Source organism: Melozone crissalis, unplaced genomic scaffold, assembly GCF_028551555.1.
Source record: "Melozone crissalis strain CALT ecotype California unplaced genomic scaffold, PUWL_Pcris_2 ptg000027l_1, whole genome shotgun sequence".
NCBI lineage: Eukaryota > Metazoa > Chordata > Aves > Passeriformes > Passerellidae > Melozone > Melozone crissalis.
In genome coordinates this window covers 82,525,196-82,552,718 of record NW_026535805.1, presented here as the reverse complement: position 1 = coordinate 82,552,718, position 27,523 = coordinate 82,525,196, and the positions used below count along the sequence as shown (strand labels likewise).

The window sequence follows — 27,523 nt, the reverse complement described above, 5'->3', positions numbered from 1 at the left end:
AACTTGTAGTTAAATTTCTTTAACCAGAAGAGAGGTGCCTTGCATTTTCTAGATACTGGTTCTGGTTTCAGAACTGTAATCTGAGAAAGGTCACAGCTGCTAAAGCTTGACCTTAGTGTAGTCTGGCATAGCAATGTTAACAATTCTAAGAACCACTGTAAGAAGTGATTCTCAGTATTTATTAAAAGAGTCAACTCTTTTATGGGGAGGAAGAATAAATGGATTGTCTTGTACACTTTTGCCACCATTGTCGTCTTTTACAGCACCAACCAAGTGAACCTAAAATTGAGAATTCAATAACTGCCACCTCTCACCTTTTCATATTTGCTTACATGCATGAGAAAGTGATACTTGCATATATGTTTTGCAGACTAGTTTCTGAGATTTTTTGCATTTTGGATTGAGAATTATTGCTTTATAGACTTGAGAAATCTTCAATCCCACTTATGGATAATACTTATCAAGTTGTTAGGATCTTTCCCTATTTAGGGTCTTTGAATACTTAACAAAAAGATCTTATTTAGCAAATTTTGGAAAGAGTGAAATTGTTAACTCCTAGAAGAAAAAAACAAAACAGATTTCCAAAGCTTTTTTTATGTGATAGTTAGCTGTAAAGAGTTTGACATGATAGTAGTTCTCATCTCATGGTTAAGGAGATTTTTAATCAAAGAGCAAGAGCTTTCTGTAATTAAAAATAGAAATGGAATGTAAGGAAAACTAATGTTTTAATTTTTTAATAGGATTTCTTTTGTCTAGTGGCTGACATTTGTATTGCTGATGGAGCAAAATATATGCCACAGTGTTTATTACAGTTATAGTAAATGCCTGCTCTGGGGAGTTTTACCTGATTATAAAGATGCCCTTCACTTGAAAAAGGAAGGCTGTAAACTTTGTGATAAACAAGCTAAACATGATGACTTCAGTATGGTGAATATGTGTGAACATGCATAGGATTATTACATTTCAAAATTTTTACAATATTTGAAAATAAGCCTCTCTACATTTAATATAAATCATGGAAATTTGAAGGTTATGTAAGTTCTTCCTTGGAAAGTTTTTACAAAGCTGGCACTGGATTAAGTTAGTCCATCTGTAGTATTCTGTAAAAGGCTTCTGGGACCTGGATTTCTTGGGGAAAAAAATGAAGCTTGATTTGAGTTTGTAGTTGAGATGCTTTTTTGAGCTAGTAACATGTAGATTGCATTTTAATCACTTGTAGGAACAGCTTTGGCCAGCCTGTTCTCTGGCAAGTGTGGAAGATGCCTGGACTGGTGCTGCCCAGCCTAGTGGAACATTGCTTGGGTGCTCAGAATTTTACAGTACTCTGAAATATTATTGTTTATACCTACCAATGTATGCCAGCATGAGCAAGAGGTAGAGTGCATGGTATTGAATAAAATGTCGAGAAAGGATGAGGGTAAAAGGAAAGCAAGAGTAAATCTGCGCTTTAAGAGTATTTTCCCCTGATACGTTGATTGGTTTTCTATCACAGTAAAAGGAGAATAATGGAATGGTTCTGAAGGTGTTTCAGTCTGTTCTATGCTTTAAATAATAAAAAAAAAGGAAAGAAAAAGGTGTTTAAGGGACAGTACTCTCATTGTCCAGGTAATACAGAAGTTTTTTATGTATGGCATGTAATTTTCAGCACTCAAGGCATATTAAATACTCTGTGTGCAAAGTTAGTCACGCAGGGAGCATCAGAAATCCTTAAGCAGGACTCAAGAGAAGTAAATGCTGACATTTCAGGTGACAGAACACATCAAAGAGAATATGCAAACACAGGTGTGCAGTTGAGATTTACATCAATTTAGGAGATTAAAGTATTAAAATCTTACTAAAAATGAGTAATTACATCAATGAGGCCTGACAGTTTCTGGCAGTAAAAGGCACTAACAGATTTAAAGATATTTAAAGGGAAATTTGTGAATATTTAAAATAATATAGTCATTGAAGAAAATATTTTAATTTCCAAGTAAGTTGTTCAGGATATGAAGGAATTATATAAAATAAATAGTTTTACAGGTAACTGATACTTGGCCTTCTACTACAAAGCTGATTTTGACATGGTAATAAATATCTCCTTTGAAGCCCTCAGAGTTTCAGCCTTTTGTCTGCTTTGCCTCACATAATTTTAAGTCTCCAAGACCTGCCACTTCTTCTTAGACATCAAATGGAGGATTTGTCCTTTTAGCATCCACAGGTGTAGGTTTGTGATACATCTTGTGCTGATATGGAGCATCTAATGAACTTTTGGGTCCATTCCACTTGGTTCTTGTGAAAACTTGCCACAAAACCTGTTCGGGTTCAGCAGTCACACTTTCTCTCTTGGGGCCTTAGGGTCTCTTCTGTTCAGGTGGACAAAATCTTCAGTGGTTACTTTCAAAGGGCTGTGTTGGGGGGTTGTTAGGTTTGTTTTTTTTTTTCCCTTCAACACTTTCAACAGCATTTTGAAAATGACAGTAGTTCCGTTTGCCGTGTCCATGAAAATGTCACAGCTTTGCTTGCAAAGTTCCCTGTGTCTGTATATTCAGGTCTCACAGTGGTGGTCATCATTCTGCTGCTTTAGTTTCCTTTTAACTTTTTTAAAATCATGTCAAACCTAACATATTTCTTCTTGTTCTGTCCACTAGTTGAGAAGGGTAGGGCTTTTTTTCCTGCTAGTTTTTTTTCCTTCTCTTCTTATTTGCCTTCTATCTATCATTGTTCTTTCTTGTTTCTTCTTTAAGCCTTTCTTTGTGTGATGTTTTGTCATTTCTGTGAGTGTCCTTTGCCATTTTTACAGCCTTCAATTTTAGATTTAGGTTTTTCTTTTCTGATCCCATTCTTTAGAGCTCTTGCAGTGCCCCCAGCCTCATGGCATTTTGGTATGTGATCTGCTCCTGTTTAATGTACAGGTTAGGAAGTTGAAGTATTAAATTTTACTTAGGTTGTGGAACTTGGCTTAAGACATCCTTTTTCTCTTTTGAGTTAAATTCTTCTACACGTGTCTTTTCCAATGGGTTTTGAACCCAGGTGTAGCAGATGCACTGGAACTGTTTGGTCATGTGCATGTGAAAGTGTGTTCTGGTGACTTCAAGGGTGTTGACACAATATGACACCTGCTTTTTTTAATGCCCCTGAGGTCTGTGCACTGTGATAAAGGCTGTGAAATCAGCTTAACACAGTTGGAATTTTTTGACACAGGTGCGTTGCTGCTTGTCTCATGTTTTTTCCTAAGTGTTATTGGATGCTTTGATTTGTTGCTACACCTTTCCAGGAATTTAACTTACATACTGGAATATGGAGTGGAGTAGAATGCAAAATTTAATTTTGAATTTATTTTTTGTGTCATTGAATGTTCAGGTTTCTTTATCTTCAGACTGTTAGTACCTCTTTGTTGTTTCCAGAAGAAATGAAAATTAATAGGCATTATCATGTCTTAATCTGTGGTGTAAGGATGTTGTATAATTGGATTTATATTTCCTGCAGTGCTTCTGTTCACTATTATCTTTCTGCATTGTGCAAAATAAAAAAACTTCTAAGTGTAGTATATTTCATCTTGGATACATCTGCGTTGCTGTTTTCACTCCACACAACAGAAAAAAATTCATGTTTGAATTGAACTTTCTTACTTCTGAATAGCCTCTTGAAATTTAAAATATATTGTGACGTTTTAAGGCATCTAAACTAGAAGTTATTTATTTTTTGCGTAACAGCCAGTTATTGCAGAATCAGATGTCCTAATTTTTAGATGCTTTAAATTTAAGAAATGCTTTGGATTACAGTAATGGGGAAGGAATGGCAGATGGGAATAGTCAGCTGGGGGAGCTAAAGGTGCATCTGCAGGCATTTGAGAGGAAGGAATAAGAACTGCAAAATGAAATGGAAAGAGCAAAATGCATTAGCGATGGAATTTTTTTCTACAGTAGCTCTTTGATGCAGTTGAAGTGCTCTTTTAGCTGCTTTAAGCAGTAGAAATTAAACTTCTTTAATTTCCATTTTTATGATCAGAGTAGTCCTGTGAGAGACTTTCTGATATCACTATTAGGCTTTCTTCAAAAATATTTATCTTGGTAGTAGGGCAGTTGTATAAATATTTGTAGTTCAGCTTCTTGAGGAAATGTTTTATGACTGCCTTTATTTGGTACAGAATATCCCAAAGTCAGATGTGGAATAATGAGAATGGGGACTACTTTGTGTCCCTATTAAGGACAGATACATTTGAGAGAATACTCAGTATCATGTCTAACCATTAAAGGTGGCTATATTCATTTTGGAACAGGTGTTTAATTCAGGATGTTCTTCTGATAGGGTTTATGGCTTTTCATTTCAGGGGCATCAAATAATATTTCTTCCTTTCCCAAACAGGAAGGGAAACGTAGAAACTGTCTGGAGTCTGTACTGCTGTGGGGAAACTTATGCCAAGATAAGACAATAACTATGCAAGCAGGCTATGGTTTACATTTGCTAAGGAAATAGTTCTGAATTGTATCTTGCTTTTCCGCTGCTTAAATCTTGTGTTTGTCCCTTTGCTTGAAAACCAGTGATGCTTATCTTGGAGTTGACAGCAAAAGTCATAAGGGATGCATGCCTAAGTGGGAAATGTGCCTTACTGCCAAAAGTATGTATTCTGTCATTTAACTTCATGCTTAGAGTCATAACAGAAACAAAATTGTATGTGGAAAGGCTTAGGAGTAGGGTGGATTTTAAGTGCTAGAATTTGGTAAATAAGACAGTGAGACATATACTATTAGTGCTTTAACAAACATAGTGAGTTATTCTCATCTAAAAGTAATTGGGTTGATTGCCAAGCAGCCTGGGTATTATAGTGAGCTAACATTTTGAGTGATGGGTAGATGGGATGAGGTTTGATTAAAATATTTAAGCTTAAAATAAGTGGCAATACTCTCTCACAGACTTTTAAAATCAAGCTTGATTTAAAAAAAATTTTTTTTTGGTGCACTGGCAGGATGTATGGTGCCTTTACTCTTCTCTAATGGATCCTTGAGCTGTAAGCATTACTTTATTATTAGTTATGGAGAAAACTGGTGCATTTTGCTGCAGTAATTCTAGTTGCATGTGTTTATTTGCACATATGATGTTGGTGATACTCTATGAAATTGTAGAATTGAGTAATAGATGTGATTAAAGAATATATAGCTACTGGGGATGTCCTTTTTCACCTTCATAAACTTAATGAACAACAGTTTGTAAATGATGCAAAATGCTAATTAAAATTTTAATTTGTTAATCATCTCAGTTTGATTAGAAGCAGATGCTGATTATCTGCAGTAATCTAAATGGACCCTTAGAAGGTCTTCCTTATTGCTTAAAATTGACTTGTGGAAGTAAAGTCAAACTGCACCACAAAATGTGCAGTTACTTGGGCCCCCTTTAGAGCACTGGGGCATTATGATTCTCACTAAATAGCTTTGTGTAATTCATCATTTGAGTTAAATAGGAACTTTACAGTCCACTGTAAGGCTGAATCCTTCTGCCCTAGATACTATATATGCTCTTTCTGGATGAAGTACATCTCTAACTGCTTTGAAAAAGTTATGTGCTTTTAATTCAAAGTTGCAGAAAAGGCTGCAGTAAAGATAGGATGAAAAAAACATTCTTCCTCTTAATCTAGCTGAAAGCAGCTAGACAACATTTGGAATACAGTCTGAATCCTGAGGTAGAAGTTCTGCTGTAACTCTGGATTTCTGAAGTAAAATTGAAATGGCAGCTGTGCCAAAAATGTAGTGGAAAATAGGATCTTGTACACCAGGCTCTTGAGCTTAAAGGTAGGAGAAGTAGAAAGGGGAACCACGCTACTTGTGGGATTATGTGCTCTAGCACTCAGTAACTGAGCAGGTCATACTTGACTGCCATTTATCTAAAGGCTTGGAAAAGGTGAAAAAAAAGTAAATCCTAACCTCATCCTTACATCCTTACAGATTTTTAGTTCTTAGCAGTTGGTAATTTTGGATTCTTGGAAGAAACTTAGTATAGACTAGGAGAAAGGTGTCATCAAGTGTCTTCTCTTTTTTTCTATAAATATTTTAGAGATTGTTTTGGGGAATGAGAAAAGACAAAACTGGGAAATCAGTACTGTATTTTTTAAAAATGATACCCATCTGTTGTACAAGAAGAAAATTTTTTTTGAATAATCAAACTGTTAAGTTATTTTGTAGTGGTGGAAGTTCATAATGTTTGAAAAATGAATTTATTTTTTACATAGCAGTGAATGCAGTAGCTTTGGAGATGTTTATATTGTTCCTTAATACAGCAGCATAAAAGCTGATAGGATGGTTTGTGCAGGATGTAATTACTCTGCAAGTAGAATTTACTAGCTGCTGCTTGGGATAGGCTTCAGAAAATGGTCTGCCAACTTGGAAACACTCTTCCTGGCTAATCCTGTGATTGAATCTAGAGAAACATTTGTTAACAAGTTGCTTTAAAATTGCATCTGATGTTACTATCCGGGTTTTTAAATGAAAGAAAACTTGTTGATGTTTTTATCAGAAGAGTCTTCTGTTAGCTCTACAGCCATGTGTGACTCTGGCTTGTATGTGGTAGTGTTTCTAGGTAATTCTGTAGTAATTCTTTTATTCAGCTTTCCTTTAAATGGATATTGGGAAATGTTTGTCAGGAATGTAGGAGACAACCTGTATCACTGAGTTTCTCTGTCATTGTGGTAACCATCAATGAGCTGCATAGTGAGACAAGCCCAAACAATGTTTCAGTTGATGGATGAGAATAGACAATTCCAAGTACTGCCCTTTATATTTTTAGGTATGCCAGCAAGCTGAACTTTAGCTAAGATACAAAGTTTTAGTGTTTTGGAAGATAAAATTTTCTTCTTAATTTGTGATTGGCCAAAATGAAATTGAAAATCAGGTTTGTGAATGACAGATTTACAGGCCTCTGGAATGTTTTCTTTAAGGTTCTTCATTTTTTAATTGGTAGGAGAGGTGGGAATACTGTCTTTTGCTAATCATGCAATTCATTAACTGGCTGATTACACTTTATATTCTCAAATTTAATGATATCTAAGTTCATAATTTGGTATTCTAGTGCTAACTTAGTTTGTAGTGTAATGTGTGACAATGGAGAAGATTGATTAGGAAATTTTTATTTTTTCTGCTTCATGCCTAGAGTTGCAATTCAGCAAAGTACAGATTAACAACACTTGTTTTTGGGAAGAGTGTTGTGCCACTTGAGTATCAGGTACTTTGTAACTAAAAGCAAATTTTAGGAACTTCACTTTCTAAGGACACTGGTGGCATGTGCACATAAATACCTGAAGCTGAGTCTTGGAAAGGGAAAGGAATTTGTGCATGGAGTTCTTGTTCCTTACTGGGAGACTTAGTAAAACTAAGTGTTGCACATATATCGCAGTATAATGTGTGCAAGCATCTTTATCTGTTCATTAAAACAGAGTAGTGATATCAAATTTATTTTGAAGTTTTTGGACTACCTCACTGTGTTTGTTTACCCAAGCCCTGCATATTAAATTATTCATATTTTAATCTAAATTTATGTGTCTTTGTGTTTCCAGGACAGTTCTGTGATTAAAAGTCAATGAATAAACTGCATGTAGAAAGCAAGAAAACTAGAAATAATGGAACTTGTCCTGGGTACTTGCTTCTTTTCCTTCCTCTCTTTTTCTGTCTTTATTTTTCCTAAGTCGCAGGAATTTGCAATGAATTGTTGAACTGTTTCAAGCTATGATACCTGACCCATGTCACTTAAAAGGGAAGATCCTTTTCTTGGTGCTCTTTGCTTGTGCAAAGCAGAGTCTGACACAGTGATAAGCAGTTTACTAAACTGGCTACAGATGAACAAGGCAAAACTAGTGAATTCTTTTCTGTGAGGCGAGTTTAATCAGTTCCTTGTGGAAGGTCAGATGATGACCTGGTGAGACCCTCAGAAGGACTCTATTTTATTTTTTAATATTTTGAGCAACAGTGTTTTATCTGGTGAAGATCACCAAGTTCTGTCAGAAGTTAAGCAGCTTGTTTATCTTTCTAATCTTGATTAGAATCCTAAAAGCTGTATTTAATGATATCTAATTTTTTGATGATTACTGGAATGTGCATTTGCAGGTGCTGTTTTAGGATGAAATTATTAAATATACAAACTGTAGTACTCTTATTTAAATAATTAAAAACCCCAAAAGCAACAGTAAAAAAGAAGCTTTTCTGGCTTCTCTGAACCAAGAAAAATTGGGATACATGTTTCATGATGCTCTGGATGCAGCAATACAGGCTGCACTCAAAGCTTGAGTCTGATTTTAGACCATAGGTAGTGTATTGCTTTGCACTGCGCCTCAGTCAATCCGATGTGAAAATGGTGAAATCGTTAATGCAAATGGAAGGTTATTTTTCATGTTTCAGTCTTTAGGGAAGTCAGTCTTATTTTTGAATGCATTCTGGAGTAATTTTCCAGCTTTAGGTAGGGGCTAGGTCTATCCTTGTTTCTTCTTCCTCTTTCTCTCTATTAGCTGAAAGCATGAAGGCAGTGTGAATTTGGTGAAAAGGCAAGGAGCAGGGTGGTTGTGGGGCTGCTGAATGTTTGCCTGACCTATAAGATACTTGAGCCTTTACGAAGTAAATTATTTAACAGCTTTATGTGTATCATTTATGTATATAATAAATAGAACTTTGCAACAATATTTGTGTTAGTTTAAAAACCAAAATTTCGGATAAAGCTGTATTTTTGGTTACACTGTCCACAGTCTTATCTAAATATTTAGTCACGGCCAATTAACCTGTTTTCTGTGAGGGTTCACCAGGATCACTTTTACCCCAACAATGTTAAATTATTTGCTAGTGACATGCAAGAAAATCTAAAATGATTGTCACTGTAGATTGTCACTACATCTGTACAAAACTTATATGGTCAAATTACTGATAAAGAAGGATGTAGACAGCTTGTGAAGTTTGCAATAAATCCCCTTTGAAATAAAATGTAATACTAGAAAATAGCGGTTTTGTTGATGAAATTAAGCTGATTTTTTTTGGAAGAACAAATAAAGAAGGAATCCTTGCCTTTCCCTCTTCTTATTCTCCCCTCAATATTACTGGCCTGTCTGTAAAACAGTTTCTGAACTCCTTTAATAGCTCTCTGGAAAAAAACTCTGCTTTGTCCTTGGTGTAGTTTGTTTGATGGAGTTATTTTTTGTAAGATATCCTAGAAGAAATAGTGGAATTGTAACCACTGTTGATGTACAACATGTTATACTGTTTTTATTTGGTCAGTGTATGTACATGGTCAGTGAGGGTTTGGAATGACATGGTGGACAGGCTCTCCTAAGGGATTTCTAATAAGAATGCACAAAACTGTTACATTTAAAAATGGAAGCCATTATTTTGGAATTGAAATGAAAACTTAGGTTTCTGGTAGGTGAAAAACAGGCTGCAGGCTGATGCAGTCACTTAGATTTATACTTAGACAAGAAATAGATCATCTGGAAGGAATAATGGAGTTTTGGTACCACTGTGTGAAATTTGTATATAGTTTCAATGTGTCATGAAAAGCAGGAATTTTTCAAAGTCTAACAAGAATAAGATTGTTAATGAGAGTATTTTGTGGAAAGTATTTTCTCGTTTCATTTACAGAAGCACATGTAATTGTTTTGATACAGCTACTTCATTAAAGAATAATGCTTTCTTTACAGGCTGCTGAGCTTTACATTTTTACATGCAGGAATATAATGCTGTTGTGTATTTCCTTTCTCTTCAGCTACATTCTTCTGCCTTGCTGGCATCTTTTGTTATTTTTTAAAGCTGGTTTTCCTGGGAGAGTACTGCAGATTGCATCAAGATGCAGACAGGGTAACCATAAGCCTTCTCAACATTGCTGCCTTGGCTATTTCATATGCATATATCAAATCACTGTTTTTCACTAAGCTACTTGTCCAAGTTTGAAATTAAATGGTCCTTCCTGTGGCTTCCAAGAGAAGTGGGTTTTGTTTTTTTTTTTTTTTTTTTTTTTTTTTTGGGTTATTCAACTGAGAAGGAAAAAAGTTTTGTTGAAATGCCCATTTAACCATGTTATCAGTGTTGGCCAACAAATTTTTCTGCTCCATTCAGAGAATAAAACTGCTTAAGCACATCCCCTCCCATGGAGAAGAAAGACATCGTGGACTTTATCTTACATTTGGAGTCTGCACATGTATTGCATGTGGTGGCCTGGGCTTGGTTCCTGACCAGTCTCTAAAAACTGCCCTGACTGCAGCCTTGTATCAACTCTCTGTAGGTGTTGGAGCACATATCCAGCTTGTGGAGAGCAGTGTCACACAGTGTGTGATGCTTTGGTGACACTTCTGTCTGTCTGCATTTTGAGAAGGTATTCTGCCTTCCTTAACATTTAAAATGCTTGCACTCAGGGACTACTCCCATTATTCTTCATCAAAAGCGTGTTATGCAAATGTGTATGGGTTTGGGTGCTACAATATAAGAAAGATAAAAAGTTATTAGGGAGTGTCTGAAGGAGGGCCACAAGGATGGTGAAAGGTCTGGAGGTAAAGCTGTATGAGGAGTGGCTGAGGTCACTTGGTCTGTTCCTCCACAGCCTGGAGGAGGCTGAGGGGAGACCTCATTGGGATCTGCAGCTTCCTCCTGAGGGGAAGAGGAGGGGCAGACCGTGATCTCTTCTCTGTGGTGACCAGTGACAGGACCCAAGGGAATGGCCTGAAGCTGTTTAGGAGGTTTATGTTGGATAAAACACAAAGGTTCTTCACCCAGAGGGTGGCTGGGCACTGGGACAGCTCCCCAGGGCAGTGGTCACAGCACAGCCTGACAGAGTTCAGGGAGTGTTTGGAGAATGCTCTTGGGTACATGGGGTGACTCTTGGGGTGTCCTGTGCAGGGCCAGGAGGTGAACTTCATGATCCTGATGGGTCCCTTCCAACTCAGCATATTCTGTGATTCTATGATGTGTATTTATGTATATGCACTATTTAAGTATTTTTATTAGGAAATGTAACATTGTGATTTTCAAGTACTTCAAGTTGTTAAATTAAAGCATTGCTGCTTTACTCATTTCAAGAACTGCAAAAGCACTAACACTTAAAGGACAATAAAGATACCATTCTTCTCACTCCTTAGAAAAAGGAAAGTTAAGTTCCTGAATATAGGATTAGATATAGTTTTGTTAAATCTGTATTTAAAAATAAGCTGAAATTTTTCTTTCTGTTAAAATCTGATGAAGCCCTTACTAACTCCCATTTATTCATTGTGCTTTGTTTTAATGCATGTCCAGAGACGAGCAAAGATTGTCACAAGTTTTATTTTAGAGAAGTTGACTTCTAAAAAGTGTACTTTACAGTTCTTGTCAATGCCTAAAATTATTATAGTTTAAAATCTGCCCTTCTACTTTGGAGGTAAGGTTGCTTAACATTATTGACCACTAATGTTTTGCTGGTTTCTGCTTAATTAATTATTAGTGATCACTTACTGAATATGTAGCTCTTTTTCTCTTTTCAACTAAACTGATAATATTGCAAGTTAAGTAATATTTTAGATAATGCTAATAACATAAAGAAGCCTTTTTCCTAAAGTATTTTAACAGTTTTAAAACAAATTCTTAATTTTAGATTGGTGAAGACCTGAAAAATCAATTGGCTAATGAGCTGATTGCGTCAACTCCTGGCTTCACTCTGTCTAAAGTAAAAGAACAAATGTTCTATAAGGTAAGTAAAAAATTGCTGAGTCCCACAGATCTGCATTCATTTTCTCTCAGTTAAATGCAAAGATACTAATTTTAAGTTTACCTAATAGCCACAGTAAATCCAAGTATCTAAAAGACTAATGAGAGTTCCTCTGCTTCATGTGAGCATAAGGGTGGAGGGAGGGACTAGGAAAATGAAGGAAGCTTCAAACTACTAATAATGTCTTCTGTCCTCTTCTGTCATCTCTTACTTTTGCCACAAAAATGATCTTAAGTTTTAATGTTCCCAGACAAATGGCTTAATTTACCTGGCTGTCAGATTGCTCAGAATGAAGACATTGTCAAATATCCGTTGCTGAAATTAGGTTTGGTCTGATTGTATTAGTCAGAAATTCATTTTGCAAGAGAGCAATGGGAGAGGAAAAAATTTGTACTGTGGCCCACTGATTCTTTGGAGTGAAGCTGGTTGGGTTCCAGATGGGCTTGCAAAACCTTTTGTATGTAGTTGACATGAATCAAATATTTCCAGATGTTAGAAACAGAAATCCGTTTTCAAATATCAAATCAGTAAGTGATGCAAAGCTACATAATTGGATCAATACTTGTAGACACAAACTTTGAAGTACCTTATTTTGCCTAATTGCATGACTTTCTGTAAGCAAGCAATATTTTCCCACCAAAATAATGATTAGCTATTCCTAAGTTAAGATTTAATTTCACAGACTTTTGAGTTTTGCCTGGAGACACTGTTAAAATGTCTTTGTTAAAATGACTTAAATGACATTGAAAAAATGACTTAAAGCTTTAGTGGCCCATCTTGAATCCTAGGGCTGTAAACATTGTTGCTGTGTTGTTTTGCTATTCCACAACGTGGGTTTTTCTTCTTCTCAGGTTGGACTTGCAGATGCTGTGGATTTATTTAGAGCCAGAAGAGTGTTTATTAAAGATGGCTTTGCCTTTGTGCCATTTAAGGAGATTGATGTGATTGTTTTGAATAACTATAGAACAAAATTATCCAAAGCACTGGCGGTAAGTCACATGAAGTCTGAATTTCACAACTCTTGTATTATTTGGTGACACTCCTGGACAGTAGCCTTTTTGGGTTTAAAATGTATATGCTTCCATCTGGAGAATGGAAACCTTACTACAAGTACTGTTAGCACTAAAAAACATTTGTTGTGAGCTGTGTCATTAATTTCAAATGGTATTTAGCATATAATGTGCATTGTAAAGAAATTTGTGCAATTGTTTTGCACAGAGATAGTAACGTGCCCTTTCATTCAGCATGTTAGCTGTGTGCACACAACTGGTTTTTTTCTGCTAGTATCTATCTTTTCTCCCAAAACATTTTCCAACAGCTTTTTTTGGAACAAGTGAAATAGTTGTGGATTTTGACTCTATGATCTGTTGGTAAGGACTGAGATTAGCTCACTTGGTTGGAGCACGGTGCTAATAATGCCAGGGTCATGAGTTCAGTCTCTGTACAGGTCACACACCTAAGGGTTGGGCTTGGAGGTCCTTGTGGGTCCCTTTTAACACTGAATTTTCTATGAACTCAAATGAGGATAAGCCAGAATATGTCAAGCAAAGGTAAAGTTTTTGTTGCATGAACATTTGAGTTATATCTAGTTAGGACGTCTGTGGTAAACACTGTATGTGAATGTCCTTCTGTTAGTAATTTAGTGATCAGTTCAGGAATTTCTTGTTCTACAATATCTCTGAGACTCTCCACAGGGTTTAAAAGGGGATGATCATGTCTAATACACAAAATTTTAGTCATAGAAAATGAAGCATTGAATAACATGAAGACAGATTGGATTGCTTTTCAAAAATGTTTTCAAAGCCTTGTATTGTTATGTTACATTAATGCCAAGGTTGACCACAAACATTTAGTAAACAGTGGGAAGCAAAAATGCATTCCTTTACCAAATTAGAAAATTAGCATATTGCAGTCTTATAAATTTTGAATATAACTGGAGTTTGTGGAATTATTTAATGTACAGTGAAAATTGTGATAGTCGTATGTGAACATTTTCATTAGAACTCTTTAACAGAACTGCAACTAGAGATGCCTGTATTTGAGTTGATGCATAATGTTTTTGCTGAAAGCTGATAACACTTGTGTGGGATTTAAAAAGAAAGGAAGTATTCCACAGAAATGTAGCTAAATATGCACATTATCTGCATCTATTCAAAATACTTTTGAGAAGCTTTGTGAACGTCTGAAATTTGTGTGTTGTGTGAATAGCTGAGAAGTGTGAAAACCAGTAAGAACTGCAATGAGTAGGCCCTGACTTAATTTGAGGAGAAATCTGAGAACACACACACTATCTTACCTATTATTCATTTCACCCAGATTGCTTCCTTAAAGGCAATAACTTCATTATAGGAAAGAAGTACTTCTTTATGTGATACTTAGCAGTCGTGGTTTAGAAATTTGAACACTCATGACCTAGGAAAATGATCTTCTACAGAATTGCTGTATTAGAAGTTATTGTGGTGCTTCACATTGTTCTTGGTTCACATTAGTCTTTTAATATATCAGCTTTGGTTATTAAAGTTCACCATGTTTTCTAGGTAAGGGATAAAAGATTAGAGATTTCTGTCCTATTCCATAGCTCCAAATTGGACTTGGGGGGTTTTGATTACTAATTTAGAAACTGTATTTAGTAAGTTGTTTCAGCTAATTTTAGCCAGGAAAGTGCATGGCTGAGAGATGCTAGGGATATTATTGAGTCTTTGGAAATGAAGGCTGAAGTTCCAGCATGTTTTACTGAGGTCAGTCTAATGTTAACTCTGTTACCTCAGAGGCTTAATTGAAGTGGGATACTTGGTAGCTGGATGCTTAGTGTAGTTTTCACTGGAACAAAGCTATAAAAATAATTTACATTTTAGTGAAACTGTAAGAATACACTTTTAAAGAAAGGATTGTGTATATATAAGTCCAGAGAATACTCTTAACAATTTTCCTCAGCCATATCTCGACTGAAGAGGCAGAAGTTATGACACAGTAGCACAATTCAAGTATTGTTTGTGAAAAGTAGTTGTTGACATACTGTTTGATCTAGGCCCAAGTTCTGCCTAGATCAAACAGTACTAAAAAGTACAGCTGGTTTAGCTGTGCTTTTTAGGACATGGGTGCTTTTTGGTGTCCACTTCAAAAGAGGAACCAGCCCAGGGAAATGTGTTTCATTTCAGGCACTCTGGTGATACAGAGGTCTTCATGACTTTGCACAGAAGTTGTGCATCATGGCCAGAGTTAATTAAGAAGTAATAAAGCCTTGAACATCATCACCTGTTTTGTTGTTTAATTTGTCTCTTAATGAATATATCTGATAACATTGCCACTTTGGTAAGCATTACTTGTTTGTTCTTTTGGGAGTTATTTTAGTGGTTTTGCAGCATCTAGGTGTTCACACTTTGTTCTCAGCATTTTCTCGTGGACAGTCCTTGTATTAGAATTTGAGAACTTAAGACTGTAATGGTGTGATAATCTGAATTAGGCACATGCTATTTCTAAAGAAGGGGTTTGTAAAATTATATTAAAAAATTGTATCTTTTGTTAGCTATTTTGTTGTCACTGGCTTAAAAATTGCCTGGATGCCTGGGTCCCAGCTGTGGTGGTGAATGGAGCCACATCCAATTGGTGTCTGCTCACTAGTGGTGTTCCCCAGGGCTCAGTATTGGGCCCAGTCCTGTTTAACATCTTTACTGATGATCTAGATGAGGGACTTGAGTATGCTATCAGTAAATTCATGAATGGCATCAAGTTGAGTTGCAGTGTGATCTGCTGGAATGTAGGAAGGCTCTGCAGATCTGGGCAGGCTGGATAGATGGGTGGAGGTGAGTGGTATGGGATTCAACAAAGCCAAGTGCTGGATCCTACACTTGGCTCACAACACCCCCAGGCAGTGCCACAGGCTGGGGACAGAGTGGCTGGAAAGCTGCCCTGCAGACAGGCCCTGAAGGTGCTGCTTTACAGCCAGCTGAACATGATCCAGTGTGTGCCCAGGTGGCCATGAAGGCCTTGGGCATCCTGGTTTGTGTCAGCAATAGTGTGGCCAGCAGGCCCAGGGCAGTGATTGTCCCCCTGTACTCAGCACTGGTGAGGTCACACCTCGAGTCCTGTGCCCAGTTCTGGGCCCCTCAATTCAAGAACAGACATTGAGGTGTGTCCAGAGAAGGGCAACAGAGCTGGGGAAGAGTCTGCAGCACAAGTCACATGAGGAATGGCTGAAGGAGCTGGGATTGCTTAACCTGAAGAAATGGAAGCTCAGGGGAAACCTTATTGTTCTCTTCAACTGCCTGAAAGGAGGTTGTAGCAAGGTTGACCTCTGTTTCCAGGTGATTGTGACAGGACAAAAAGACATAGCCTCAAGCTGCACCAGGGGAGGTTCAGGTTGGATAGCAGGAAGAATTTCTTCACTGAGGGGGTGATTAGATATTGAAATGGGCTACCCAGGGAGGTTGTGGAGTCACTGTCCCTGGAGGTGTTTGAGGAAAGACTGAACATGGCACTTGGTGCCATGGTCTGTTTGATGGGGTGGTGTTTGGTCATGGGTTAGACTTGATCATCTCACAGGTCTTTTGTAGTGTAATTGATTCTGTGATTCTGTGACTTTGGGCAAAACTTCTAGTTTTGACAGTCTGCTGTATACTTCTAATGGACAGAATACCCTGGTTACAGGTATTGGGGAGATGGTTTTTCAAGCATGTGGTTTCTTACATCTCTCATTTATGGCACACTTTTTCAATGTTAAAGCACCATAGTTTTCCAGTATGGGTTGTTTGTGCAGTATTATTGATTATTGGTACTTGATCCATGTTTTGCTTCGTGGAGCTGATTTGGCGCTACTCTAAGTAGTCACATGCACAGGTTTTTGGGAAGGAGTTATGCCTATGCAGGAATGATATTATGATGCCCTGCTGTGCCTTTTCCAAGGTGTTCTGCAATTGTACACCTTATGGGAATGTGCTTGTGCTAAAGATGTTCTTCTTAGGTCTCCAAAGGATTGAATAATTTGGGTGCTTGCCTAGCCTTGTTACATTGCTCACTACATTGCAGATGTATGTCACCATCCTGCATACTGGAGTGATTCTAGTTGGGGTTGTAAGGGAGGAATAGAATGAGAGGGAATTGATGTGTTGACACTGAGCTTTGAAAGAACAGTAAATAATTCATAGCACTGACTTTTTAAAAAAGTTTTATGTTGACACTGGCAGAAATTCAGTTCAGTCAGTTACACTTTAATCACTTACTAGTCAAGCCCATGAAGCATTCAGATGTTCTCTTTCATCATTTAAAAACAAGTTTGACATCCCAACTGTGGCTATTTCTTGAGGCTTTATAATAAGAGGAGTTGATATTAGTCAAGCCTTCTTGGCAGTTCCAAGTACATCTGAAGATGTTAATTTTATGTGTGAAATCAATACTGCAAAGGCCTTCTTTATGTATTCTCTGACCCATTTGATAGTAAATAATTTCCTTGTGCCATTAATGATGATTAAACTGTAGAAACATTTTCTGTAACATGTGAGCTGTAATGTTAGCTCAACGATTGTTTTATAATGTAACACAATTTAAATTCATAGAAGTTTGCTTAATGTTTTATTCATGAGGGTTTCACTGCGTTTACACTAACATACAGAATTATGCATCTCATATTTGAGGAAAGTAGTTTTAAATTTTGATTTAAAAAAAATCAGAAGATTCAGCTTAGTGTCATGGCTCAGACACTAATCACAGACCTATATCAGAGTTGTATTGGACTCAGTACTGCATAAAAGAGGATTGCTCCAGAGAAATCTGAAGTGAGACAAAAGGGGGAGAGGATGGAAGAAGCAGCCGACACACGGACAAAGGATGGGAGAAGGAACCCACACAGAAGCAGGTGGAGAGTCCTGAAGGAGCCACAGCCTGGGGAGAACCCATGCTTTTAACCTTTTTTGTTTTCCTGAAGGGCTGCATCCCATGGGAGGAAGCCATGCGAGAGCAGGGGGATCCTGAGCAGGCAGGGGCTGTGGAGAGGAGCTGTTCTGGACCTGTCACAGCTGCCCCTGCTGCCCTGGGGGAGGTGTGGGGTGAAGGGGCACAGTGCAGCTGAGGAGAGAGGGAAGCAAAGGCCTTGTTTGTCTCTGCTCCTCTCTACCTGAGTCTAATTGACAGTAAATTACATTTATTTCCCTCACATTCAGTGTTTCACTTGCAGTGGTAATTGTTTATCAATCTCCCTGTCTTTATCTGTGTGGGAATTTGGCCCTTAGGTTGGGGTGAGTTATCTGGGGCTGTTCAGGTATTTTGTGGTGATGTTTGTAGTTCTGCTGGGGTTGGATACTGGAGGGAAGTAGGCTCAACACTCCAGTTCCAGCTCACATAGCCATGTTAGCTTTTGTGTTTCCTGGGCTCTTTCTCTGGAACAGCTCCCTGATAAATTCAAAATGTGAGGATCCTAGGTACTGAAAAACCCGACTCTGACTGGGATGCCTCCCAGTGGTGTTTGAATCAAATTGATCGAATCTTTGTCATTTTACCTTAATTCAGAAAATGCTTTGTCCTAAAGTTTTAGTGGTTTTTGAACAACATATTTTAAAGCTGTAAGTTGATGCTTGAGAATGTGTAAATATTCCTGCTGTGTGAGTACTTTTATGGTGTGTTGAAGAGTTTATTTTACAAAGACTTGTAATTATCTGTGCATAACTGAGCCATAGATTTATCATACTTGTTTTTAAATACTGCCCTTTTTTTGCCTAGCAATTGCAGTAATAACTTGGCTGGTCTCTAAATTACTGCAGAAAAGTTGCTTTTGTGAATACTCTTTGTCAGAACATCATATAACATCTTACTATTTGCAAATTAAAATAGAACCTAGAAATAGCACTAATTGGCGCCATAAGAAATTGATTCCACTATTAATACATACAATCCTGATAGAGTTCTTATTAATTTAATACCAGCACTTTTTTACTTTGAATTACTATCTTTTGTAATCTGAAAAAATGTTTACAAATAAAATTGCTGGGTTTTGAGGACTTGCTGCAAAAGGAAGACCTCACTGGTGTTTTCTAATTTTGTACATTTTTTCCTGATTCTGTTCTTGATTTGGCATGTAATCTTTTAAACAGTTAGAGATGAGAATCAAATAAGTTGCATTACTAATATTTGTAATGATTTGTCTTTTAAAATGAAATATTAGTCATTTTAATATTCTATTTTGGTTGACTTATGCTATAGTTACAAAAAACCTCCTAATTCAGAGAAGTATCAGTGTACATAGAACCATCTGTGAAACATTTTCTTCCTGAAACACCTATATTTTTAAACAGTGGAGCAGAAGGCTTTATGTAGTGGCATTAATGTTGAGAAAGTATGATTGATGATGGTCTTGTCACTTGAAATTCATTTCAGGTGTTGTGTTCCCACTGTTAACTTAAAGTAATTCACTGTAACATAAATGGATGATTTTTATAATATGCACATACAAGGTTAGTAAGGTAATAACTTAGGCAGTGTAAGGTAAAATGTGATTACAGTGACTTTCAGGCAAAGTTTGCAGTGAGAATTTTGCAGAGAAGCAGCTGCCCTTGGTTTGAGTATTACAAGGTCATTGTCTAAGGCACAGGTCAGCTGAATAAAATGGTGATATTTGGAGTGAGAGAAGTGATCTTCAGGGATATTATTTAGAGAGTGAGTGTGTGTCAAGAGAAGACTGAAGCTTGTATGTGGACTCGTTACTGGACTTTCTTTTGTGGCTTTTTTTTTGGCTGTTGTCCCATTGCTATTTTTTGAAATGCATCCTTCAATGTTTTATCTCCTCTACTTATTGAAGTACATGTGTTGCTTCTAGAGACCACATAGATTGCTATCATAAAGTAATTATAAATAATGTTAGGAGTATTTTTTCTCTCTATTTCTTCTTTTGTCTTCTTGCATCTTTCATACAGAGTATAAGAGTTTGTGATGTACAAAATTTGCAGCATAAACAATTGCTGCGGTCTCTACATAGTCCTGTCTGGTTTGATGTGTATGAAAATGCTTCAATCTTCAAATCCACATTGATATTTCATGATAGTCAAGCTAACAAAACAAGATTTGCAGTATTTGAAGCATGTGGAAGGCTTGCCTAACTAAGTTCTTTCCAAAATTCCAGAAAAAATTTGGAATTGAATATATTAGTTGCAAGTGCAGTTTTATTTCTATGTTGCGTGGTAGTATGATAACCTGAAAACTCATCAGTGAATGTGGCACTGTTAAATGTCATTTATTAATATGCTGGTAACAGTAATTTGTGAATGATGCACTTTACTCAGTGAGAAGGAACTGCAATGGCATATGCAGTTGATGAGTAAACAAAAGTCTGTATCTCAGGTTGGCACTGTGCTACAAATTTGCATTTTTCCTGATTATTTTCTTGGTGTGGCCTGTGACCAACAGCCATTGGCTATGTGATAACTGTAGCAGTATCTATCTGGAGTTATTTTCATCCACTGTGGTTTGGCTTAGCAAGTTTATGGAGCAGGCAAAAAGAAATGGGTTGAATCACTAAAAATTGTGATGACTACCTCTCCAATTACATGATTTTTTTTTCACATATTTTGCAATAAAATATGGAGAATGGCTGTTCTCCTTAGTAAAGTGTTAGGCTGTCCTAATACACATGATGTCCATGTACATTGCACATGTGACATTTACATGTTCATTGCCATTCCTACTAATGATAAAGGTTGGCTGACCTTTGGGGAAGGGCTAAATTTTAAATCATTTTTTCAGTCAGAAGGAAAAATTGGAAATGACTGTCAGTAGATCAAAATCAGACTTGAAATAAATTGAGCACCTGGTAGTCATCTCAGGTCTTGGCAGATTAATTTAGAGAATCTTTTTAGAGGTTGGAGCACTCCTTAAAGCAGAGTGTCAGAATAAAGTATGCACAAGTTTTATGTCAGCAATGCCTTTGCCAAGATGTGTTTAAAAGAAATTCTACTGTAAACTAATTTTAAAAATTAGTTTAATTTTACTGATTACACAAGTGTTTTGAACTCTTTTAAGAAAAAAGTAGCAATATGCTTTTTGAACTTACTGAATATTTATTTTCAGACATTAAATATAGATGAAGTGAGTATTTTTAGAAATGCTTGTCACTGTCATTGTTATTGCAGCTGATTTCTGGGTGGCCTCATTGTATGACTTTCCATTTTACTGCAGTTTCCCAAAGGATATTTTATCTGTTAATGAATTGCTTCTTCAGTTAATTGCTAATTTACATACCTGTGCTATAGAGGAAGTGGACTTTTTTATACATTTTATAAATGAAGATTATTTTTCAGAATAACTTTTTCCTAATAGTGGGAAAGTAAGGAATGTTTCAGAGGCTGTATATTTGAACAGAATTTTTACCACAGAAAATATTCCTGAAACATGATTTATTTAGGCTGCAAACATGAGCTAGAGTTGTTAAACTTGGCTCTAGTAGCATTGGAATCCTGCCCCCCTCCCTTCCCAGCTGAGGCTTCATTTTGCACTCTGGCCTGAAAAGCAGCAGGTCCCTGCCTGGATAATGCCTTGTCCCCAGGAAAGCACCAGGAGCCTCTGCACTGCCCGTGCTCTGCTGCCAGGCTCCTCCTGGATCATCACTTTGCCTCCAGTGGCCATGGACTCACCTGCCTCAGGGGTGTCCTGCTGTATCCCCGCGTGTTTGGACTGCAGGGGATGTTTAAAGTAGGGTAATCATTGATTTGGGGCTTCTTTTGAGTGGATTTCCCTTTGGATTATTCCATAGATCCTACATGAGTTATGTTCATTTGGTAGTGTCAACAAACATAAATGTTTTCTGTCATCTCAATGGTCTGATGATATCTGTCTGAGGGAGGAGACAGCAAAGTACTATAATATAGATTGGATTTTGGAAGGTGATGATGTATTTAAAAGTCTCCAGTTCTATTTGTGAAAATTTGTAAAATCTTGCATGTGCTCTGTAGATTTTTGAGGGACGCTGAATTAGCTGTCCAGTGTCTGATTGTAGAAATGCAGAAAATAAGGTGAAGTATCAGGGAAAACCAGTCCAATGAAGATACTCAGTTCCAATTTACATGTAGCTTGTGAAAGATCTTTTTGGCTGGAATTTTTTTTCTGTATTTATGTAAACAAATTCCTTTTCATGTAAATACTAGTATGTTTAATTTAAATAATCTGTATTCATGAACAAATATCAGAAAGCAAAGGTCTTTTTATTACCATCTGTTGCAAGTTAAGCAAAATGACTTGGTTTATTAATGACTGCAGCCTTTGTTATGTATATACACATTAAAAAAAAGGATTAAATTTGGATGTACTGCTTAGAGCTTTAAGTAACAGAAAAACCAATGCATTTTCCCTGTTTTTTTGTAGCTCTGATGGCAAAGTGAGGTGAAGGTTGTTCTCTTACCAGATTTCTTAATCCCAAACATTATTTATGTTTCTTTTTACTCCATCCTTTTGATTTATTGACAGTAAAAATAAAATTTCAAAATGTGGAAATCCCAACACACTGCCCTCCACCTTCTCTCTTTAAAACTGAAGCGTGAATCAGGAGAATCTTCTTTGGGGATGGTGAAAATGTAGAATTACTTTTTTTCAAAGTGAGAAGAATGCCACCAGTTGTCAGAGTAAATGAATAAAACTATTAATCACTTCTTACTCAAGATGACAGGCTTTTAAAGTAATTTTTGGAGGAGTTGAGTCTCCCAGGCAGTATTGTAGAATGCTAGGCATGTGACACCCCTTGTTGACAGAAAGCAAATACTTGTTTTTAAATAAAAGTTGATGATAGCTCATATTGCCTGAGCAAGTAAATAAAAGAAATGTAATAGAAAAAAATAAAAGCTATGAATTAATTTAGCATATATTTAAATATAAAATCAGTCTCTTATTTGTCACAAACATTACATTTTGCTGTGTTAGACACTTTAATGTGTGATTTCAAATGCAAATTACACTATTTCTTTTGAAACACAATTCTCAACTTCACTGAAATTCTTTCTGTAGATTGTTGCTACTGAAAAATATCGTGGGGTGAATCTGCTTTTAAATTTGGTATGATCTCTGATGTTACTGTCTAGGATGCAAAAGGCTTTGGAGAGCAGGCATCTTGATGCCCACAGTTACCCTTTCTTTCTTCCCTGTCAGTGCTTTCATCACTCGTAGTACAGCTAGCCAGTTTTAGACTAACCAGTTTTAAGCAAATCCAATTGGGCTTTTGATTTTAAGTTATTTCAGGAGGAATGAAGAGGTGAGTGTAGTGGTTCATCTGATGATGTGCTTTTGCCAAAATTTGGGCTGGGGAATAATCCCTGGTTTTTGTCATTAGTGCCCTTTCTAGTGGAAAACTATTAGACACGTCTATTAATCTATGTATGTTTTTTATGTTATAGGGTAATTGCTGTTAGAGCCTGCAATAAGAGCAGAGATGATTGAACTAATAATTAGAGAGGCAATAATAAAAAATTCCTCAAGCTACATGTTCTTCAAACCAGCACCATGTTTAGGTCTGTGGCTTTGGGAATTTATAATGGCTCCAAGACAATGGGTAATTCTTATGAAATGAAGTCCACAACTTGGTGCTCGGCTCTTAAGAGAGTTGGATTTTTTCAGGCACAGATGTGGGATACTTGAATTCAGTTGGTGCAAGGGAGAATACATCATAGAGGGTGTGAGCATAAACCTGTGCTCCGCTGCTGAGGGGTTCAGCAGTAGATGTGGAGTAGTGGAGCATGAAAGCTCCTGTCCTGCTCGGTGCAGAGTGCTCTGCCAGCACTGCTGGCAAATCTGTGCAGAGGCTGTGTGAGGCTCATTGTGAGCCCTTCTTCAGCTGGGCAACCTTGCCCCAGGCATGAATGCTGTTACAAGCAGGAGAAGATATGAGATATTTGAAAAAAGAAATACATTCTATTTTCTTTCATAACATCCTTTGCCTTTGTGACAGTGTCTAGAAGCCATAGAGAATGTCTCTGGGAAATAAGCAGCTCTTGGTTTTGTGTGTTGGTTTTTTTTTTTATTTCTAAGATGTGGCTCACCTCAGGAACATAATACTCTGTATAGCAAATCGTAACATGCTCTCATCTGACAAGTGATTACTCTGAGCTCAGGATTAGTTCTTCAACTCTTTTCCTTATGTGTTTTTTTCTGAATGTTGGGTAGCGCTATTGCAATCTATGTCAGTGTCACCAAGATTTTCACTGGTCACTGATGTGTGTTCCTTCAGCCTCTTAAATAGCATAGCAAAAGCAACCACAGTGGGATTATGTTATGATGTGGCTTAAACTTTTAGTGCAAGTGTTGTAGTTAGGGTTGAGTGTAGCTCATATTAAGCAGACAGTTTCAGTGTATGCCAGCAAAAGGCAGCAGAGAAGGTCAGCAGTGCCTTGGGCTGTATTGACAGAAGTGTGGCAGGTGGGTAGAGAGAGCTGATTCCCCCTTTACGTTACACTTAATAGACCACATCTAGAATATTATGTCTAGTTTGGGGGCTTGCAGTACAAGATGTTGATAAACCGGGGCAAGTTTTGTAAAATTCTACCCTCTGTGTTTTCTACCTGTCTTTACTGCCAAAGTTGAACCTACTGCTTATCAGATGTTCAGCTCTTTTCTGGAAGAGCTGTTCTCCAGTGAGTTTGCCATCATCCTGTGTAGGGGACTTCTCAGTTGTGCTTGGTGAATTTCAATCACAATTAGTCACCTGAATTTCTCCTGCAGCCAAGGAATATGGTTGGCACAACACAAGCCCAGGCAACACATGCAGTGCAGAACAGTCCAGGCTTGGCTTACTCAGGTTTGCTGTAAGTAGAATCCTTAGCTGATTGCATTTTACAGTGAGCTGGTTATCATCACTCCAACCTTCCAACAGCTTTTCAGCCATCTAATTTAACCTGGACTATAAAGTTGCAGCTTAAATGCAGGAATCCATTATCAAAAGTCTTGTCAAAGCCAAGGCAAATGAGATCTGCTGTTCCTTACTCACAGATGTGCTTGTTTTTGTGACAGAAGGCAGCCATGCTGGTTAGAAACAAATTCATTTTGAGTGCATTTCAAGAATTCTAAGCTCTGTGACTTTCCCAGGGTCTCGAGTGAGTCTGCCTGGCCTGTTGTTCCCCACTCATCTGCACTGCTCCATCAGAAGGTGGATGAAGGACTTGCCCTTAAGTCATTGGAAGCCTCTCCTGATGAGGGAAGCCTTCCAGCAAAGGTGGAGAGTGGGTTCATAACTTCAGCTCTCAGAACCCCCAGGTACATCCTGTCAGGTTTCACAGACTTGGCATTAGAGGACATTTCTTGGTAGATCACTTACTGAATCCTTTTTGACTGCTTGGTAGTTCTTTGCTCCCTTAAATAATCTTTATAAGGTGTAAATGTCTGGAAATTTATCATAAAGATGAGTGAAAAATGTGAAGGTTAGAATTGCTTTCAACTTGCATGTCTCTAATTTGTGGCATTACTCTTAGAAGCTAAAATACTTAAGCTCTAATTGATTTCTGTTCACTTTTGGAAATTTGGAAAGTCAATATGCATACTCCTTTTTTTTGTTTACTATGTCCTGTCACTTAGCAAACATAATTAAACTATGCACTTTAAACATTACATGGAAATGCTATAGCAATTAAATTTCAGTGACTGCATAATTGGACACAAAAGTTTCCTGTATTTGCAGGATTCAAAAGGCAGAACATGGGAATTTCAAAATACTTTTGGATAATTCTGTCCGTTTTCAAGTTAGATTATTTTGCCTTCTGAAGTCTTTATTCAGCTTGTTAAAGTGAGCTCTGTGAATGTACTGTTTTCTGTGTTGGGCTGGAATTTAAGGAAACTTTCAGAAAAGTAAGCTCAGGCAAAATACTAAAAATTAAATTCTTTGTATGAATTTTGTCTCCAGGCTGCTGTAGTTCCACAACTTAGATCATGTGTTCCAATTGGACATTTTACCCACCGAGTGTGGAGTTTGGAGTGGCTTCCTCACTTGCATGTTTTGTGAGCTGACTCTTTATAAGCCTCGGCGGCAGCTTTAGTTCTGGTCAGCACACGGGTGATGGATGCGCTGCGGTCTGGGAGCAGCCTGCTCTGAGCCTGCTGTGGCTGCGGCAGAGCCTGCCCGGGCGTTCTCCCCGCGGGGGGCTCCGCGTTCTGCCCGCGTTCTCCCCGCGTTCTCCCCGCGTTCTCCCCGCGTTCTCCCCGCGTTCTGCCCGCGTTCTGCCCGCAGGACAGGGAAGCGCCGCGGGGCTCGGCTTGGCTGCAGGTGCCGGGCACGGCCGGCAGAGGGCGCGCTGGGGCGGCGCTCCCCGGGCCTCGGAGCATTCGTCACCTGTGGCTCCATCTCTCACATCTGGGGCATTCAAAGTTTGCAGTGTCCTAGGTAATATTTCGTTTTGTCCGTGATGTTAGGACTATACAGGTTAATCTTGCAGTCATTGGACTTCATTTCATAAGACTTAGCATCAGCTAAACCAAATATCTGGCCATAAATGAGCAATTATATTTTTCTTGTTTATGATTGTTGAGACTGCTTACCATTGATTTCTATGGTCAAATTCTTGTTCTTATTTTCTTTCCCTTGTTCTTATTTTCTTTTGTTTTAGTTAATTATCTTCCTGAAGTCACAGTTTTTTTACTAAATAGACATATGTTCCTTTTAAAATAATCTATGTTAAAAGCTTTTTGTCATTTTTAAAAGATGAGTGGTTCTTTCTCTCTGCATATTTTTTTTACCAACTAGTGTTGATCCTGAAAAATAATGCTATCTGGATTTACCAAAAAAGCAGAAAACTGTTACTACTTAACTGGCTACTCATTTGTTTCAAAAACTGCTTCTGTTTGCCTGTCTTTTCAGCTTTCTGAGGTCATTGCTTGAGCATTTTCCCTCAAGTCTTCTATAACCTGAAATACTGCAGATGTATAATCATCAGAGGACAGCTGGCTGTAAAAGTCATCCTCTGTTCAGAGCATTGTTTTTCACCTCAATGTGATGGTTATATTCATCACATCTAACCTTAATATGACTAGTATTCTAGTTTAAGATCTCTGTGTTTGATCTTTTCTTGCAAATATTGTGTATTGGATCTCCATAGATGGCATTTTACCAGCTGGATATTTAGAGCATTGTCCTGCATTCAATATTGTAAGAAGAGCACAGCCTGTTCCTGGTACTCTGGAGCCACAGTGGCACAGGGGTTCAGTCACAGATTTTTGTTCTTGTCAGCTATGAAATTGTGTGTCTGATTCCTTGTAGAAAAGAAATATTCCAGGTTTTAGCTAATATCTTAAGCTTATGTCTAAAACTTTTCAAGGAGAGGATGTAGCATCTTACAATCTTATTTCTCCCAGACTTGTATTCTCGTTGAATTCTCTTCAATGTCAAATCTAGCTTATGTTGAGTTTGTGTTCCCTGCCTGGCAACAAATCCAATTCTTCAGCAAGCTTAAAAAAAACAACCCACAATTCTACTATAGGCTGCAATAAAAGTAAATAAACCATGTTACTTATTCTTTGTAGAGCCACAGCCTTACAAAATGGTAATGCTAGGTGGTAACTGTGAAGCTTACTGCAGAGGTAACAGAATTAGTGACATGTGGCTCTATTACCTTGCACAGCATATCTGTGTTATGCCAAGCTATGACTGAGAAGTAGATGAAAGTAACAACATAGTACCATGCTAACATGATGATTGTATCCTTAGCACTTGTGGTGGTATTTCTGGTAAAAGCTCTTTGTGTTCAGCACATGTGGAGGCATGTACATTCTGAAAATCATTCTACATAATACAGCTTTTCTGCATGTGAACTTTAATATAGCACAAACATGGTTTGAATTTGCTTCTACTTCAGCTCATGTCTACTTGATTTATATGGCAGAATAAATTTAGGTT

At 37.5% G+C, this 27,523-nt stretch overlaps 1 protein-coding gene across 1 annotated transcript in view; it reads left to right on the top strand.

The window, feature by feature from the left end:
- Nucleotides 1-27,523, top strand: part of PRIM2 (DNA primase subunit 2) — a 90,773-nt gene that overhangs the window by 10,640 nt on the left and 52,610 nt on the right. The window contains exons 6-7 of the mRNA XM_054280191.1: nt 11,566-11,661; nt 12,531-12,668. Of these exons, the coding sequence (XP_054136166.1) occupies nt 11,566-11,661; nt 12,531-12,668 (234 nt within the window). The remainder of the gene's footprint in view (nt 1-11,565; nt 11,662-12,530; nt 12,669-27,523) is intronic.